Source organism: Medicago sativa, chromosome 2 (genome assembly GCF_051527215.1).
Source record: "Medicago sativa cultivar Bolivia chromosome 2, Bolivia_mono, whole genome shotgun sequence".
NCBI lineage: Eukaryota > Viridiplantae > Streptophyta > Magnoliopsida > Fabales > Fabaceae > Medicago > Medicago sativa.
In genome coordinates, this window is record NC_140750.1 from 73,435,533 (window position 1) to 73,449,744 (window position 14,212).

Below are 14,212 nucleotides of genomic sequence, written 5' to 3' on the forward strand. Positions count from 1 at the left end.
TACCATGCAACATGTCTACCATAATCTCTTTAACATCGTTAATAACATCGAAACATTAAGTAAAGATAAGAATACGAGCATAATCAAGTATAGACTTCTTACCTGTAATGGAGTCCACCTTTGAAAATTGTCCTTTTGAAGAATCAAGCAACTTAAAAAAAGCAATTTAAAAAATAAAATAATATTCCATGCATGCAAAGGGACCCCATACAAACACAGCCAGACACCTCTCGATGACTGTTGCTGTTCGAGACCAGTTTATGAAATTTTCGAAAATTGGCTAAAGAATGTGATAGCGTCATTGAGGACACTCAAAACTTTCTCCTAACCAAAAACAAGAAATGAATATATTTGCTCCTCTGATGAGAATTACATTAACATCCACAAAACTTGCATCCAAAATGCGTTTTTGGAGAAATATGGTATAGTCTCAATTTCAAACAATGTTCCCACCACACCTTTTTTTTTTGCCCATTCAACATCATCCTTTACCGAAGTCAACTGTAAACACTTTGCCTTAAGTGAATACCTACCACTAAGTGCATACTAAGTGCAAGTATACACTGTGCAACAAGTAATGAAGAGTAAGTAAAGTATCGATCCTACGAGGATTGGAGTGGATAAGTTCTAAGTATTTTCAAATGCTATGTTTAGTTATTTAAGATCCAAAATGACAAATAACAAAGATATGATTTTAAGATTCTAAATAGTAAAATCCAGAAGTAAATAAAACATGTTAAAAAGATTTAGAGGTTCAAGTGAAAAAATGTGGTTAATGAATTAACTTGGTAAACATAGAGGTTTACAAGATTTATAAAGCTACAACTCGGAGTTATAGAAGCTATAACTTCATACATCGATATAGCAATGTAGGAAGCTATAGCTTCACAAAGCTTCCAGGCAACCTAGTGGCCTTAGGATTTCTCAACTCAGCCATCATGTTAAACATGCGAAGACACACCTTTTGGGGTACAACCATAGTACTTAACATGCAACATTACTAGGTTAGGTCATCCGTAGATCTAAATCATGACAGAGGTTGAGCCATGGCCTATGACAAGAATCCTAAATAGATATTGGTGCATCTCTAGGTGTTTACAATACCTGGTTTACGTTCAAGTAGTCATTCTTGTTCCTTTCTCCTTTCGGTACTTAGGGACGTAACTCATATTAAATAAACAGTTCCATTCCTATCTCCTTTAGGTCTCAAGGAATTTGGTAGTGAATGAAAAAGTAGCTAAGTTTTACTTTCAAAGATTAGCATTAAAATAGTTTGTTTAAAATAAGCTTTAAATGTTGTAACAAAATGAACTTGCAAACATAATTATTACCGAATCATCCTTAATCACAAAAGTGGTTTATCTCATGATGAACTCAAACACAAAAATAGAAATGGAGAAGATAATGAAAAAAGCATAATTACACAATGACTCTAAAAATCGAAGATCTAATTACTATGCTTTCAAGATGAAATGGATGAAGGTATGAGATGAAGAAAAAGTGATTTGAATTTCTAAGATGGTGGCTAGGGTTGAATCGAGGTTGTTGCCTCCAATCTATTCTATTCAGCGCAACACAACTCACCACTAACACACTTGTAAATGAAGGATTGTTGTCCTTTTATAGTACAAGTCATTTTGAACTGAACTCTCTAAAAATTAATTTAAGTACATAAAAAAATTAATTTCAGGTCCTTTTATAATACATTACAAAAGCACAGGTCCTTTTATAATGCACTATGCTTTCAAGATGAAATGGATGAAGGTATGAGATGAAGAAAAAGTGATTTGAATTTTTAAGTAGGTGGCTAGGGTTGAATCGAGGTTGTTGCCTCCAATCTCAATTCTATTTAGCACAACACAACTCACCACTAACACACTTGTAAATGAAGGACTCAAAATCTTGCAACTGAACCGAACTGAACTGTTTGCATTTTGAACTGAACCAAACTGTTTCAAACCGAGCCATTTTTTTTTGAATCAGGAAATTTATTAGAACTCCCCCACCTGAAGAAAGCGAACAAGCAGTAAACATAACATGACAAACATACCCAAGAGAGGACAGTACAAACTCCGACTAAAATATGGCAAAAAGACATATCTACTATAACATAATGCTTGCATCACCTAACTAAAATAGCAGCTCATAAAAACCAAGTGCCCACTACTTAGCCACCTCCTTATTCTAAGACAACAATAGATAAACCAAAAACAACACCTACAGCAGCAGCAATACAAATCAAAAGCATTGAAAAAAAATATAAAAAACCAAACGAAATCGAATTGTAGAACTTTTAAAACGACACTGAACTGTTCTGAACCAAACTGAACTACACCAAACTGTTTCAGAACTATTAATAATGGTTTAATTTTTTTTTTTGGTTCGATTCAGTTTTTGCTTTTTTTTGCCCAACCCTAACTGTATGTTGATTTTATCATATTTAGTTTCTACTGTAGTGGAATTGCTCCGATTATAATAGAATTTAACTGATTTTTTAATTAAATATTTAAATAAAATTATACAAAAGGATAAAATCGTAATTAGAATAGTTTAAATCAAGAGTATAATTGAAAGATAGAAAACGAGCTTCAAATCATGTATCTGTTTCATATACATGCATGGATGACAATATTTTAAAATTTTCAAAGAACAAATATGATAGTAGTTTCTTAAAAAAAAATGTTAGTAGTCGTGAAACGTAACTTAAGCAATTGAGTCATTTTTTTAAGAGTAGTGCTATATGGCACGACAAGTTTGTCGCACCATTTGCACGAAGACCTTTACCACTTGTTTATTCACGCCTCAGGCTAGATGCTTAACAACTTCTTAACACAAGTAAAATAAAATATTGATTTTTTGACACAAGTAGAATAAAAGTAAACTAAATTATTTAATTTTTCACAATATGAAATGTTTGTTATCTATTACTACAAAATATTCTGCACCAACCGCTTGCACCAATTCTCCATATAGTTTGAAGCGGTGCTTCTGTGACATAACAGCCTGAAGTGGTATAAAACTAGGTCGGTTATATGTAGCATCATCCTTTGAATATATTGTAGCGTGAATTCAACAAAGCAACACCATCAAGGTACTCACTGTACAGTGTATCACATAGTGATTTCATTGTTCTACTATCAAAGGTATGTGCAGTAACCAAAGCTTAATGTTCTACTACTCAATTAGTATTTAAATTAAATGGAGTAGAAGTAGGAGAGATGGATGGAATTGGACTTATGAAAGTGAGAAATTAAACAAGAATTCATGTGTCGTGCATATGGTACGACAAAAGTTGTCGTGTCATAAAGCATTTTCCTTTTTTTAAATGTGATCGACTGCATGTGATTTTTTTTTTTTTTTTATTATTTCATTTATAAAAGAGGGCGTTAGATTATTTTTTGAAAATTGTAACACAAAAAAAAAAGACTATTATTTTAAAGACGCCAAGTCTGGAACGAAGGACTACAAGATTGAAGAGAGAATCCTTCAACCAAATAAATGATTTAAGAATAAACGACAAAAGAAATTCGATCTTCCGTAGGGTCGAAACACAATCTTCCGTCAAAAAGAAAAATAAAAAAGGTCTATAACACAATCTTCATATGGGATTTTGTAGTTGTGCATGAATGTTAGTTGTATTAGGATATTAATCAATAACTGTTGTTCAGTTTCTGAAGTGCAGCTTTTGAACAGCAGCTTCTGAAGTGCAGCCTCTGAACATCAGCTAGCTTCTGAAGTGTAGCTTCTGATGTGTAGCTTCTGATGTGTAGCTTCAGAAGCTGGGTCTAGTAACAAACTTTGGTTAGCTTGTTAACCAAGGTAGTTAGTTTGTTAGAGGAGTTTGTTACAACGTCTAGTTGTACATATACTCACTCATATGTTGTAAATATAAGCGTGTATGTGAATCAATAAAATTTCCATATTTTTTGTTTTCTCTCTTGTTTTACAATAATTCTGTTATTTCTCATCTTGCTTAAAACAACTTATTCTTCATAAGCACTTTTGCTGCGCAAAGAACATTGTGATTGTTCTAACAAGTTGGTGCTTGCCACTTTGTTTACTAAAAAAAGTAGTCCATTTTTATTTAGAATAGATTCCAGGTTATAATTTGTCCTTTTTAGCTTGTTCAAAAAAAAAAATTGTCCTTTTTAATGATAACTTTTTTTTTTCATTCACCAAACAGTTGAATCATCTAAGTGGTAAGAAATTTAAATCTATCTACTAAACTAAATAAGAAAATAAATGGCCGTAAAAATTACCATTTTGCCCTTCTGAGGGGTATTTTGGTAAATTACAAAATGGGCTTCCCCTTGCCTATATATGTGAAAAGAAGAAAAAAAACAAAAGAAAAGGGAGACAGAAGTGGGAACGGGAGAAAGAAGGGGGATGAGAGAAAGAACGCGGGAGAAGGGTCGCCGCCGTCGAGGACGAGAGAGAAAAGAGAGAGAGAGAGAGAGTGAAAGAAACGGGAACGAGAGAGAGAAACGGGAATGAGAGAAAGAGGGAGTCGAGGGGGAGAGAGAGAGAGGGAGGGAGTACCGGAGAAGAAGTTGCCGGCGGTGAGAGGGAGTAGCGGAGAAGAAGTCGTCGGCGGTGGGAGGGAGTACCGGAGAAGAATTCGTCGGCGGTGGGATTGGATTGATGATGATCGGAAAAGTCCTCGCCGTCTCCGCCATCGAACACACCGATCTTCATGGGAGGTATTGTTTATTCCTCTTTTATTCATCTGAGATCATGCATGTCTCTAAAAATGCTTTATTGAATCAGCTTTTGTTAATTTAGGTTGGAATTTATGTTTTTTCTTTCAATCTGATGTTAAGGGTTTGTGTATCGCATTTTTTTTCTTCTTTTCTGGGTGAATTTCGGTTTTAATTATTAGGGTTATGTTTGATATGAATTTAATTTGAATAAAAAAGAGGTAATTCGCTAATGTTTGATGGCAGTTTGGATTGGTTTTTATGAGTTCTGGAAATTTTAATTTTTTGTGGGTTTGTTGCTGAGATTTGAGAATGGTGATTGACTGAGTTTGTTGTTGTTTTCTGAATTAGGGTATTATGCTTGAATTTTGGGTCTTTCTCAGATTCTTGAAAAAAAAATGGAATTTTGTTGTCTTGGTTAAGGTCCTTCGATAATAATGTGTTTTTGCTGATATTGGTAATGTTATGTGGTTTGGTTATGTTTATGATTGATAGGTTGGAGTGGACATTTTGTATCCAAGAGAAGGTACCATTTGTTATTTATGATTTGTTTATGATACGCTAATGTCTTTAGGGGTTGGTGGACATCGATTTTATTTACGGCTGGTTTGACATCTGCAAAGTTCTTCATGGACCATATTTCAAGGAAAAATACTCTCACACAGGCTAGAAGGAACATTTCTAGACATTATGATCTGGTATAAATTAAGAAATTATGGATCATGTTTCTGATTTTTCCTTCTGTGATTTTTTACAGTTCTGACACTAAATAAAGATATTCTTTGATCTTTGTAGAGTAATGAACTCTTTGCACTTTTCTTGGATGAAACTATGACATACTCATGTGCAGTGTTCAAGGTAAGAACAACAATTATTTGATGCTTGAGCCTAAATATCATGTAAACACTACTGGCACTTCAATTTCTGCATTAGCTGATTTACATTTTTATTTTTCCGAAATTATATGATAGGATGAAGATGAAGGCTTGAAAGATGCACAAATGAGAAAAATATCTCTTCTGATTGAAAGAGTGAGTGACTTTAGTCTCTATTATATTGCTATATTAGATTCTGTTTTGCATAATATCTAATTTTTCCTGAAATAAATCAATGCTAGAATAGAGAAGAAACATGAAATTCTTGAGATTGGATGTGGATGGGGAAGTTTAGCCATTGAAGTTGTTAGAAGAACTGGTTGCAAATACACCGTTTCATAATATTTAAACCTAGGATTGGTTTTGGGAATGAGAAATAGATGTTGGGATTGGATTTTAAAGATTCTTATAGTGATGGAATGGAGAGGAGTTGTGAGCTGATATTTCAAAGTTTAGACTTGCTATTAGCAATTGCATGTGTAGAAATAGTGATGTGTATGATTAAAATTGCTATGTTTATAAGTTTAAATTTAGTAGAGTTGAAGTACTCTAATTGATTAATTAAATGATGATTTAAGGAATCCCAATAGATTTAATGATTAAACTATGTCTATTACCTTTGAATACTATCCTTGATTCCAAATTGATGATTAAACTGATTTGGGCTATTTGGAGACTGTTTTTGGATGAATTCGACATGTTTCATGCAGGAAAAATGGGTCAAATCTACAGAATTGTAGATGGCCTTGCTGTTCGAGGGAATTCGCTTCCGCCGCTCCGGATTTACAATCAGAATTTGTTTTCTTCTTCATCAAAGGTGAGCTTTTTATCTTTTGATGAATCTAATACTATCCATGTTTTAGATTGAATGTGTTTTTTGTGTTCTCTGTTTTGTTTTTGTTTTCGATATCGGATTGCATGCTGAAGGCTTGGTTTTTGCTGAATTTTTTTTTAATTTGATTGGTGGCTCTAACCAATCAGTTTCCCAATTGAGTCCTTGAAAAGTAATGTGTAAGATTTATGTGAGCTTGTGTTAATTATTTAGTTTCGAATGAGTGAGGTAATCCAGTTTTGAAATTTTTGATACTATCAAAAAAATTGGGTTGAAGCTATGTGTTTATATATGTGCTGTTTGGAATGTGTTAAATTAAAGATACATGAATTTTCTAACACATAATGATGTTATATATTAGTGAATCCATGTTTAAGAATAAAATCAAAGAGGCCTAATCAAATATTGTGACTGTCTTCTGTCATGATGAATTTGTGTTTCAACAGAAAAGTTGAGTGCTATTTGTTTTTGTGAGTGAATTTTGGGAGATGGTTATTTAGTTGGATGGTTAATTATTTTGTAAGACCTTCTTCTGAAGAACATGCTACCGAAGTCACTGATTTTGATTTGGTGAGTGACGAATCTGCAACCTTTGACCTTCAAAACCAGAAGCTATCTTCCTGGTTTTACTTCACTGCAATGTTAGGAGTGGTTTTGTTTGTTCTTAATGTGATTTGGATTGATGATTCAACTGGTTTTGGCAAGGCTTTTCTTGATACCATACCACTGCAGGGATTTCAGATAGTCATGAGGTGATTAATTATTTTCCTTTTTCTTTTCTTTTTTTGTTGTTGATTTTGAATGGTTGTTTCCGATAGGTAAAAAAATGGAATGGATTCTAAAACTGTTTTATCATCTTTGTATCTTATATGTTTGGCACTTGAAATCGATGAAAAGAGAATGCATTGATTGAGTTTAGTGGGTAATGATTTTATGTATGATCTTTGTATTATGATTGTTTGTATTAATGGATTTGTGAAGAAAAAACCCAAAAATATAAAATTTACAGAATTTGGCAAAAGCCACACTTACTTAAGGAACATTTTTGTATTCCTCAATCATTGGAGACTTCGCTTTCAAATTCCAACATTTCAGTATATGTTGCCTGATGCAACTGTTGTTTATGGAGTTTGATATTATTATTGTGAAGTGATTGATGCATGGGCATTAATGTTGCTTGAGAATTCTGCCTATTAAGCAGAATGCAAAGTTGCCAAATTCTAGCCTTGCTTGGCCAGTTAGTTTGTCCCTGATTCATAACCCAGATAAGGGTCAAGGTAAAAGCTTTCAATTTGAAAATCTAACCTCAATAGTCCTCAATTCATAGAAGCATGGCTCTAATAAGATATTGGCATAGTCCTTATTTCTGCTGTTTATTTTGACTTGAATGTGTGGCTTATATCTTTGATAGCATCATTCTGTTATGTTGGATGATGAACCTGACACCATTACATGATTTTTGCTGTTGCAGAGTGGAAATTGTTATGAAGAGATGAGGGAAATATGGCGTTGAGCAGTACGATACTGGTTTTGTGGCTGTTCATGCACTCTATAGAACAATGAAGACCACATAACTCATATTTGAAGTAGGAATCGTGATAACACACACTTTTATATAAGTTACCATAATTTGTGGGTATGGCTTCTCTTTTAATACAATTACAATAGTCGTTCCCGTCTGGCTTCTTTCTTTTGCGTTCCAGTCTGCCTTCTTTCTTTTGTTATCCTTTGGTTGATTTATATCTGTTATAACATCTGAATCAATTTTGAGTGAAACCAATTAGATTGGAAAGCTTACTGTTACTACTTTAATACTGTCAAGTCTTATATTTTTATATTGGTTATGTGATTTAAAGTGATTTTATGAATTGAGCTGTTCGATTTTACAAATTATGTTGCGTCAGTCAGATTAGAAAGTTAATATCTTACGCTTGGAAACTCCTTTTCGAGTGGGACCAGTTGTGTTTGAAAGAGGACATACAGTAGTTTCTTCATGTTTAATTTCATAATTTTATAATTTGCCTATATGTCCCAGTTGCTATTTAAGAGATGGCCATTTTTTATACCTTAAATGTGGATCAGGTGGCTGCAAAAATTGCCGGTGTTTATTTCTAGACAAAGTTTGTTTCAGTGTTGTTTGATAATATTCTGCAGCTTTGTTTCATTCACTCAAAAAGGCTAAACCTAGCTCTGTTAAGGTGATTCTGGATGTCCCTCACCTTGAGAAGGATGTGGTGCAATGGATGACTACGGAAGATAAATTGCAAATGATGGTATATATTCTTTACTATAAAATAAGTTATAAGTTATCCTACCTTCATTTTATAGATGATATGTAACTAATATTTCAATCCTTTCCCTACTTAGTTTCTAAGGATGACTTTAGAGGATGTAGAGACACAGAGCACATATAATTGCAAGGTAACAACTACTGGCAGGGGGAATGCTGAGAAATCTTTAGGTGGTGAATGGTCTAACTTCGTCATAGGCTGCAACTTACAAGAGAGTGATAGGTTGATCTTTGATTTGGAAGATCCACCAACCAAAATGTATGTTAGACACATTCGCGGCCAGTAAACAACGAAACGTAGTGGTTACTTTTGGGATTGATAATGAGGCCGTTTTGGAAATTTAACTTTGTAATCCATCAAACACAACTACACCCTCCGGTCACTATTATAAGCAAAACTTTGCATTTTAGATTCATTCATTTAATGATGTATATAGTCTTTATTATAGACCACATACATCATTTAATGCATGAATCTAAAATACAAAGTTTTTCTTATAATAGTGACCAGATGGTGTACTTTAGAATCTATGTTGTATAACTTCTGTTTTGGTTTCGTTTATGATAGACCTGTCTAGGATTTGATATGTTATGGATCATGGTTTTTTTTATATCTATATGCATGTAATATCTATATTTGGAATCAGTTTACTTTTAAGCGTTAACAAATATCTGTTTGCAAACAGAATTATCCGAAAAGAAGCAATCCACACCGTGCGAAGCACGGGTTTGTAACTAGTTATTTAAACAATCAATGATTTGATCTCTGTCTCTTTATGTACAAGAAATATCAATTGAAAAGGGGATATAACACAATGTGCGACGAACACATTCTAAAGAAGATCTTGAAGTTGTGTATGAGTGTTAGCCAGTGCCCGCCACTTTTTCTACTAAAAAAATTAATCCACTTTTTATTTAAAATAGATTCGTGGTTATAATATGTCTTTTAGAATGGTAACTTTTTTTTTTTAACACACCAAACAATTGAGTGATCTAAGTGGTATAAAATTTATGTCCCTTAATTATGTGGTCAATATTCAACATTAAACTTTTTAGGTACGAGAAAATTCAATTGGAAAAGAGAGAACTTCCACAATAACCAACATATTTTTTGACGGAGATTAATCACCGCACATAGTATAAAAATGAAAAGTTAATTGAAATCCTTTTCAGTCAATAACATATCTCCTCCAAATGGTACAAATAAAATAAAAAATATCCTCCAATAATGGTAAAAAAAATTCTTTGAATAAAATATGGTACACCAATTAATTACATATATCTTTTTTTTAAAAGGAATAAGTTTTTTTTTCTTCTGAAAGTAAGTAAATTTTCAAAAGAGGCATAAGTTTCTTTTGAAAGACAAAGAAGGAATTACGTAATCGTGTATAATTGAATTGACTATTATATTTGTAGAATTCCAATTCAAAAAATATACTTTTGAAATGATAATAAAAGTAAAACACAGCTGGAAATTAGCATATGATCTTTTGAAACATCCTTTTTTATTTTATGATTAATGTCGTAAACTTTGTCACCTCACTATAAATAAACACTATTGTCCCTAACTATTTTCTCACATTTCAATTTCAATTATTCTATTAGAAATTCTTTCTCTAAATAATTCAACAATGGTGAGATCAGGTTTTCTTTTGTTTGTGTCAATGCTGATTCTCAGCACTTCGATGTCATCTGCATACAACTTTAACGTTGGTGGCAACGATGGTTGGGGTGTCAAACCCTCACGACACTACAAGTCTTGGGCTGAAAGATTGAGGTTTCAAGTCAATGACACACTTTGTAAGTTCAATCTAATTTTTTTTCTCTCTCGTTTTCATCTCTAAATATCAAAACTTTATATACATCATAATATTTCTATTGATTTTATCTCTCTTATGAAACAAACAAAATTATGTAGAAACAATTGATATGTTTCTATTGAATTATTATTCATTACATATTCACAAATAGTTTTAGCGATTGTAAAGCAATAATTGTTTTTTGAAATAACTAGAGGATTCATTACAAATAACAAAGGAAATGATGAGAAAAAAAACTATGAATTTTAGATCATTGGAGGATACTGATGACGACTTGTTGCATTTCCTAATAACTTCGATTTTTTTGATAAAATTCCATACGTCTTACTAAGTTGTATAAATCATTTGAAATGATCTTAAAAATTTGTGTTAAAATCCATTGAAGTCTTAGGTTTAAAAGTCAGGATTGTAAATAGTCTTTTAAAGAGAATCTGAAAACTTATTCAAAGAAAAAGTGTAATTTTTTGTTTTATTGTATATGATTGGTGTTTTTTTGGCTTGTAGATTTTAGGTATCCCAAAGGATCTGATTCAGTGTTGGAAGTAAACAAACCAGATTATGATTCATGCAATACTAAGAATCCAATCCACGAGAGGGACAGTGGACATTCAGTTTTTCTATTGGACAAATCAGGCCCCTTTTACTTCATTAGTGGAAAAGTTTCGAATTGTCTAAAGGGCGAAAAGTTGCACATTGTTGTTTTGTCTCCACACCACTGGCCAAAACATCAAGGTCCATCATCATCACCTTTCGTTGCACCAGTACATTCCCCAGCAACTTCTCCGGCATGGATTGCTCCGACACCAAGTGCTACTAGCTGGAATGCTCCTTCACCAAGTGCTACCGGTTGGAATGCTCCAACACACTCCCCATCACAATCGCCTGTTTGGAAGGCTCCTTCACCAAGTGCTACCGGCTGGACTGCTCCCGCACACTCCCCAACACAATCACCGACTTGGAGTGCTTCTTCACCAAGTGCTACCGGCTGGTTTGCTCCCGCACACTCCCCAACACAATCACCGACTTGGAGTGCTTCTTCACCAAGTGCTATCGGCTGGACTGCTCCCGCACACTCACCAGCACAATCATCGGCTTGGCATGCTCCTTCACCAAGTGCTACCAGTTGGACTGCTCCTGCACAATCATCGGCTTGGAATGCTCCGACACCAAGTGCTGCCGATATACATGCTCCAACTCCAAGTGCAACCAACGAAGATACTCCAACACCAAGTGATATTGACAATAACTCTCCAGCTCCATCTCCTGGTCATTCGGGTTCTACGAGGTTGAGTGGTTTTGTTGGCGTGAGTGTTGTGGTGGCTTTGGTCTTAGGAAGCTTTGCATTTTAGAATGTTAATTTTCGGGCATCAAAACATTGTTGTTTTTTTTTTCTTTCCATTTTTGTCGTTGAATTTCGTCTTCTTTATTTTTTATATTTTTAGTTTTTGGTGATGCCTTCTAAAACATTTTATTTCATTAGTTGAATTTTATGGAATATAATTAATTATCACTTTAAAAATTGTTCAATTCTATCCCAAGAGGAATGAATCAATCAAGCGAGATATTCACCATCCAAAAGATAACATCATTAAGGAGATAGTCTGACATCCACCTATAGACAATCGAATTAAAGAATCGAATCAAATGGTTTGTTTTTATTTTTTTTATTTTTTTATTTTATTAAGGAGATAGAATGAATGAATGATGAAAAAAAATAGTTTTTTCATAAAATCATTCATTTTTTCATAATATTTTATGAATGATCAAATCATTCATAAAAAATAGTTTTTTTTTTTAAAGAATGAATGATGAATGGATAACATTTTATGTAAAATGCTAGCAATTAATATTCATTTTTTAACATTCTCTTTATAACATTCACTCTTTTTAATATTCATTTTTTAATATTCATTTGATTAATATTCGTTTGTGTATGTTCAATTTTCAAAATGTGATCCACAATGATAATAAGAGAGTGATTATTAGAGAAGATGTTCAAAAGAGAGTGTTGTTAGCATTACTTAAATTTTATTATAAGAGAAATGATGACCTACTGCCAAATGTTTAACTAGGAGTCACCAAAAAAAAAAGTATACTTATCTAGGAGTAAGTTGACTAGTTTTATTTTGATAATTAATACTAATCAATTTGTACTATAAAAAAACTATTTTATTTTAATGGCATTGATAATGAAATGCCAAACGTTTTACTTTTTCTAGCAGTACAGATGATTTTTATTTTAAGGATACATTGACCAGTTATGGAGTATAATTTTAAATTAAATTTCATTATGTATTCTGTTCATAGTACATCTGAAATTTAAATAAGTGTTTGATCTCAAATGGCTAACAAGTTCTCTTTAAAATAAATTGTTTGAAAAAATCCAAATTCAATTCCTAATAAAAAATAATTATTTGTCAAATTTTATTCACATCCTGGCAAAATGCAGGATTACAAGAGGCCCGTTTCCAAAGAAATCGAAGACACCAGAAAAAAAGTACGTGTGATGTATATATTTTTTAATAAAAAAGTACGTGTGGTATGTATGTGAAGGATTATGTGAAATTTAATTTAATTATTTGTCTACCGTTAAATTTTAGTCAAAAGCACATTATATAAGTTTTGGTAATTTTCGTCAAAAAAAGTTTTGATTAATCAATAACATTAGTAAAAAAAAAAAATTAAATAAATACTATTTACATATATACAAATAAATTTTAAAAATTACATCTATTTTAAGTTTCCCTTTTGTAAAAAAATAATAATTCTATTTTAAGTTTTCTTATTAATGCTTGAAAATATGGTAAGGAATCGTATCAGTGAGAGATCATTAATACATTAACATTATCTCTAATAATATAAAATAGATTTGTTTGACTTACCCAATAAATAGTTCTGATTAGTACACATATATTTTGACCAAACTTTACTTATCTCTCGATTAAACTTGAGATTACCAGGGCATCTATCATAGAAATTGGAGAGTTAACAAAAAATATATTTTTGAAAGGGTTAAATATAGTTTTTGATCTCCTATTTTGGGTAAACCACAATTTAAGTCATCCTATTTATAATTGCATAATTTTGGTCCCTTGTTTTAAATTTTTTGATCGACCATAGATTTTAACCATGTAATTTGATAATGTGGTTTGTGCAAAAAAAATATATTAGATGATCTAAAATGAAAACGAATGAGTTAAATTCCTAATTGTTGAGAGTATTAAAAGTAGGTGTTAAATTAAGTCGAGATTCCTTCAAAAAAAAATTAAGTCGAGATTACTAAGGGCCTGTTTTATTTAGTTTTGCTTTTTAGTTTTTAAATACTCTTTTGCAAATCAATTTTTAAAAACTGTTTTCAAGAAAAAAGAATGAAAAAAATCTGTTTGGCAATCTTAGATTTTAAAATGGTTTTAAAGATGAAAAACTAAAATACTTGTTTGTCAATCCTGTGTCTTTTTTAGAAAAGTTAAAGTTGATTTATATTACAATTTTGCCATTAATGATAAAATAACACATTCTCCGTGTTTTCAGATTTTGGAGTTTTGGAAATTGAAAAACAAAACCCATATTTGCTGTTTTGGTTTTTTACTTTTAAAAACTGCAAAATGGAAAATAGTTTTTAAAAATAGTTTTACAAAATCATCCATCCAAACAAGTTTTCAAGTTTTTAATTTTTAAAAACTAAAAAACAGTTTTTA

At 32.1% G+C, this 14,212-nt stretch overlaps 2 protein-coding genes across 21 annotated transcripts; both read left to right on the forward strand.

Annotated features, from left to right (window-relative positions):
* Positions 1-2,725: 2,725 nt before the first annotated feature.
* On the forward strand, positions 2,726-12,033 carry LOC146950557 (uncharacterized). 3 transcript variants are annotated; one of them, XM_085746469.1, is made up of 3 exons: positions 2,726-3,143; positions 10,339-10,494; positions 11,019-12,033. In XM_085746469.1, exons 2-3 carry the CDS (start codon positions 10,359-10,361, stop codon positions 11,861-11,863), a joined length of 981 nt encoding a protein of 326 aa, XP_085602595.1. In that variant the 5' UTR covers positions 2,726-3,143; positions 10,339-10,358; the 3' UTR covers positions 11,864-12,033. The 3 variants fall into 3 exon arrangements, with proteins under 3 accessions (XP_085602595.1, XP_085602596.1, XP_085602594.1); XM_085746470.1 differs by having other exon boundaries at positions 10,373-10,494; XM_085746468.1 differs by lacking the exon at positions 2,726-3,143 and having other exon boundaries at positions 10,263-10,494.
* LOC146950558 (uncharacterized) lies at positions 4,348-9,340 on the forward strand. Of its 18 annotated transcripts, none has more exons than XM_085746488.1 (10): positions 4,348-4,700; positions 5,193-5,223; positions 5,321-5,395; positions 5,493-5,555; positions 5,669-5,728; positions 6,283-6,389; positions 6,851-7,156; positions 7,876-8,040; positions 8,559-8,677; positions 8,772-9,340. In XM_085746488.1, exons 1-6 carry the CDS (start codon positions 4,642-4,644, stop codon positions 6,310-6,312), a joined length of 318 nt encoding a protein of 105 aa, XP_085602614.1. In that variant the 5' UTR covers positions 4,348-4,641; the 3' UTR covers positions 6,313-6,389; positions 6,851-7,156; positions 7,876-8,040; positions 8,559-8,677; positions 8,772-9,340. The 18 variants fall into 18 exon arrangements, with proteins under 18 accessions (XP_085602614.1, XP_085602606.1, XP_085602609.1 ...); XM_085746480.1 differs by lacking the exon at positions 5,193-5,223 and having other exon boundaries at positions 5,272-5,395; positions 6,929-6,974; positions 7,110-7,156; XM_085746483.1 differs by lacking the exon at positions 5,193-5,223 and having other exon boundaries at positions 5,272-5,395; positions 6,943-6,974; positions 7,110-7,156.
* Positions 12,034-14,212: the final 2,179 nt, after the last annotated feature.

What these genes read in the sequence shown, in the direction of transcription:
- LOC146950558 (XM_085746471.1), top strand. Translation starts at nt 4,642, where the DNA reads ATGATGATCGGAAAAGTCCTCGCCGTCTCCGCCATCGAACACACCGAT. An exon ending in TTTCTAGACATTATGATCTG is followed by an intron (nt 5,396 to 5,492) that starts GTATAAATTAAG and finishes TGATCTTTGTAG; the next exon opens with AGTAATGAACTCTTTGCACT. An exon ending in ACTCATGTGCAGTGTTCAAG is followed by an intron (nt 5,556 to 5,668) that starts GTAAGAACAACA and finishes ATTATATGATAG; the next exon opens with GATGAAGATGAAGGCTTGAA.
- LOC146950557 (XM_085746468.1), top strand. Translation starts at nt 10,326, where the DNA reads ATGGTGAGATCAGGTTTTCTTTTGTTTGTGTCAATGCTGATTCTCAGC. An exon ending in TCAAGTCAATGACACACTTT is followed by an intron (nt 10,495 to 11,018) that starts GTAAGTTCAATC and finishes TTTGGCTTGTAG; the next exon opens with ATTTTAGGTATCCCAAAGGA.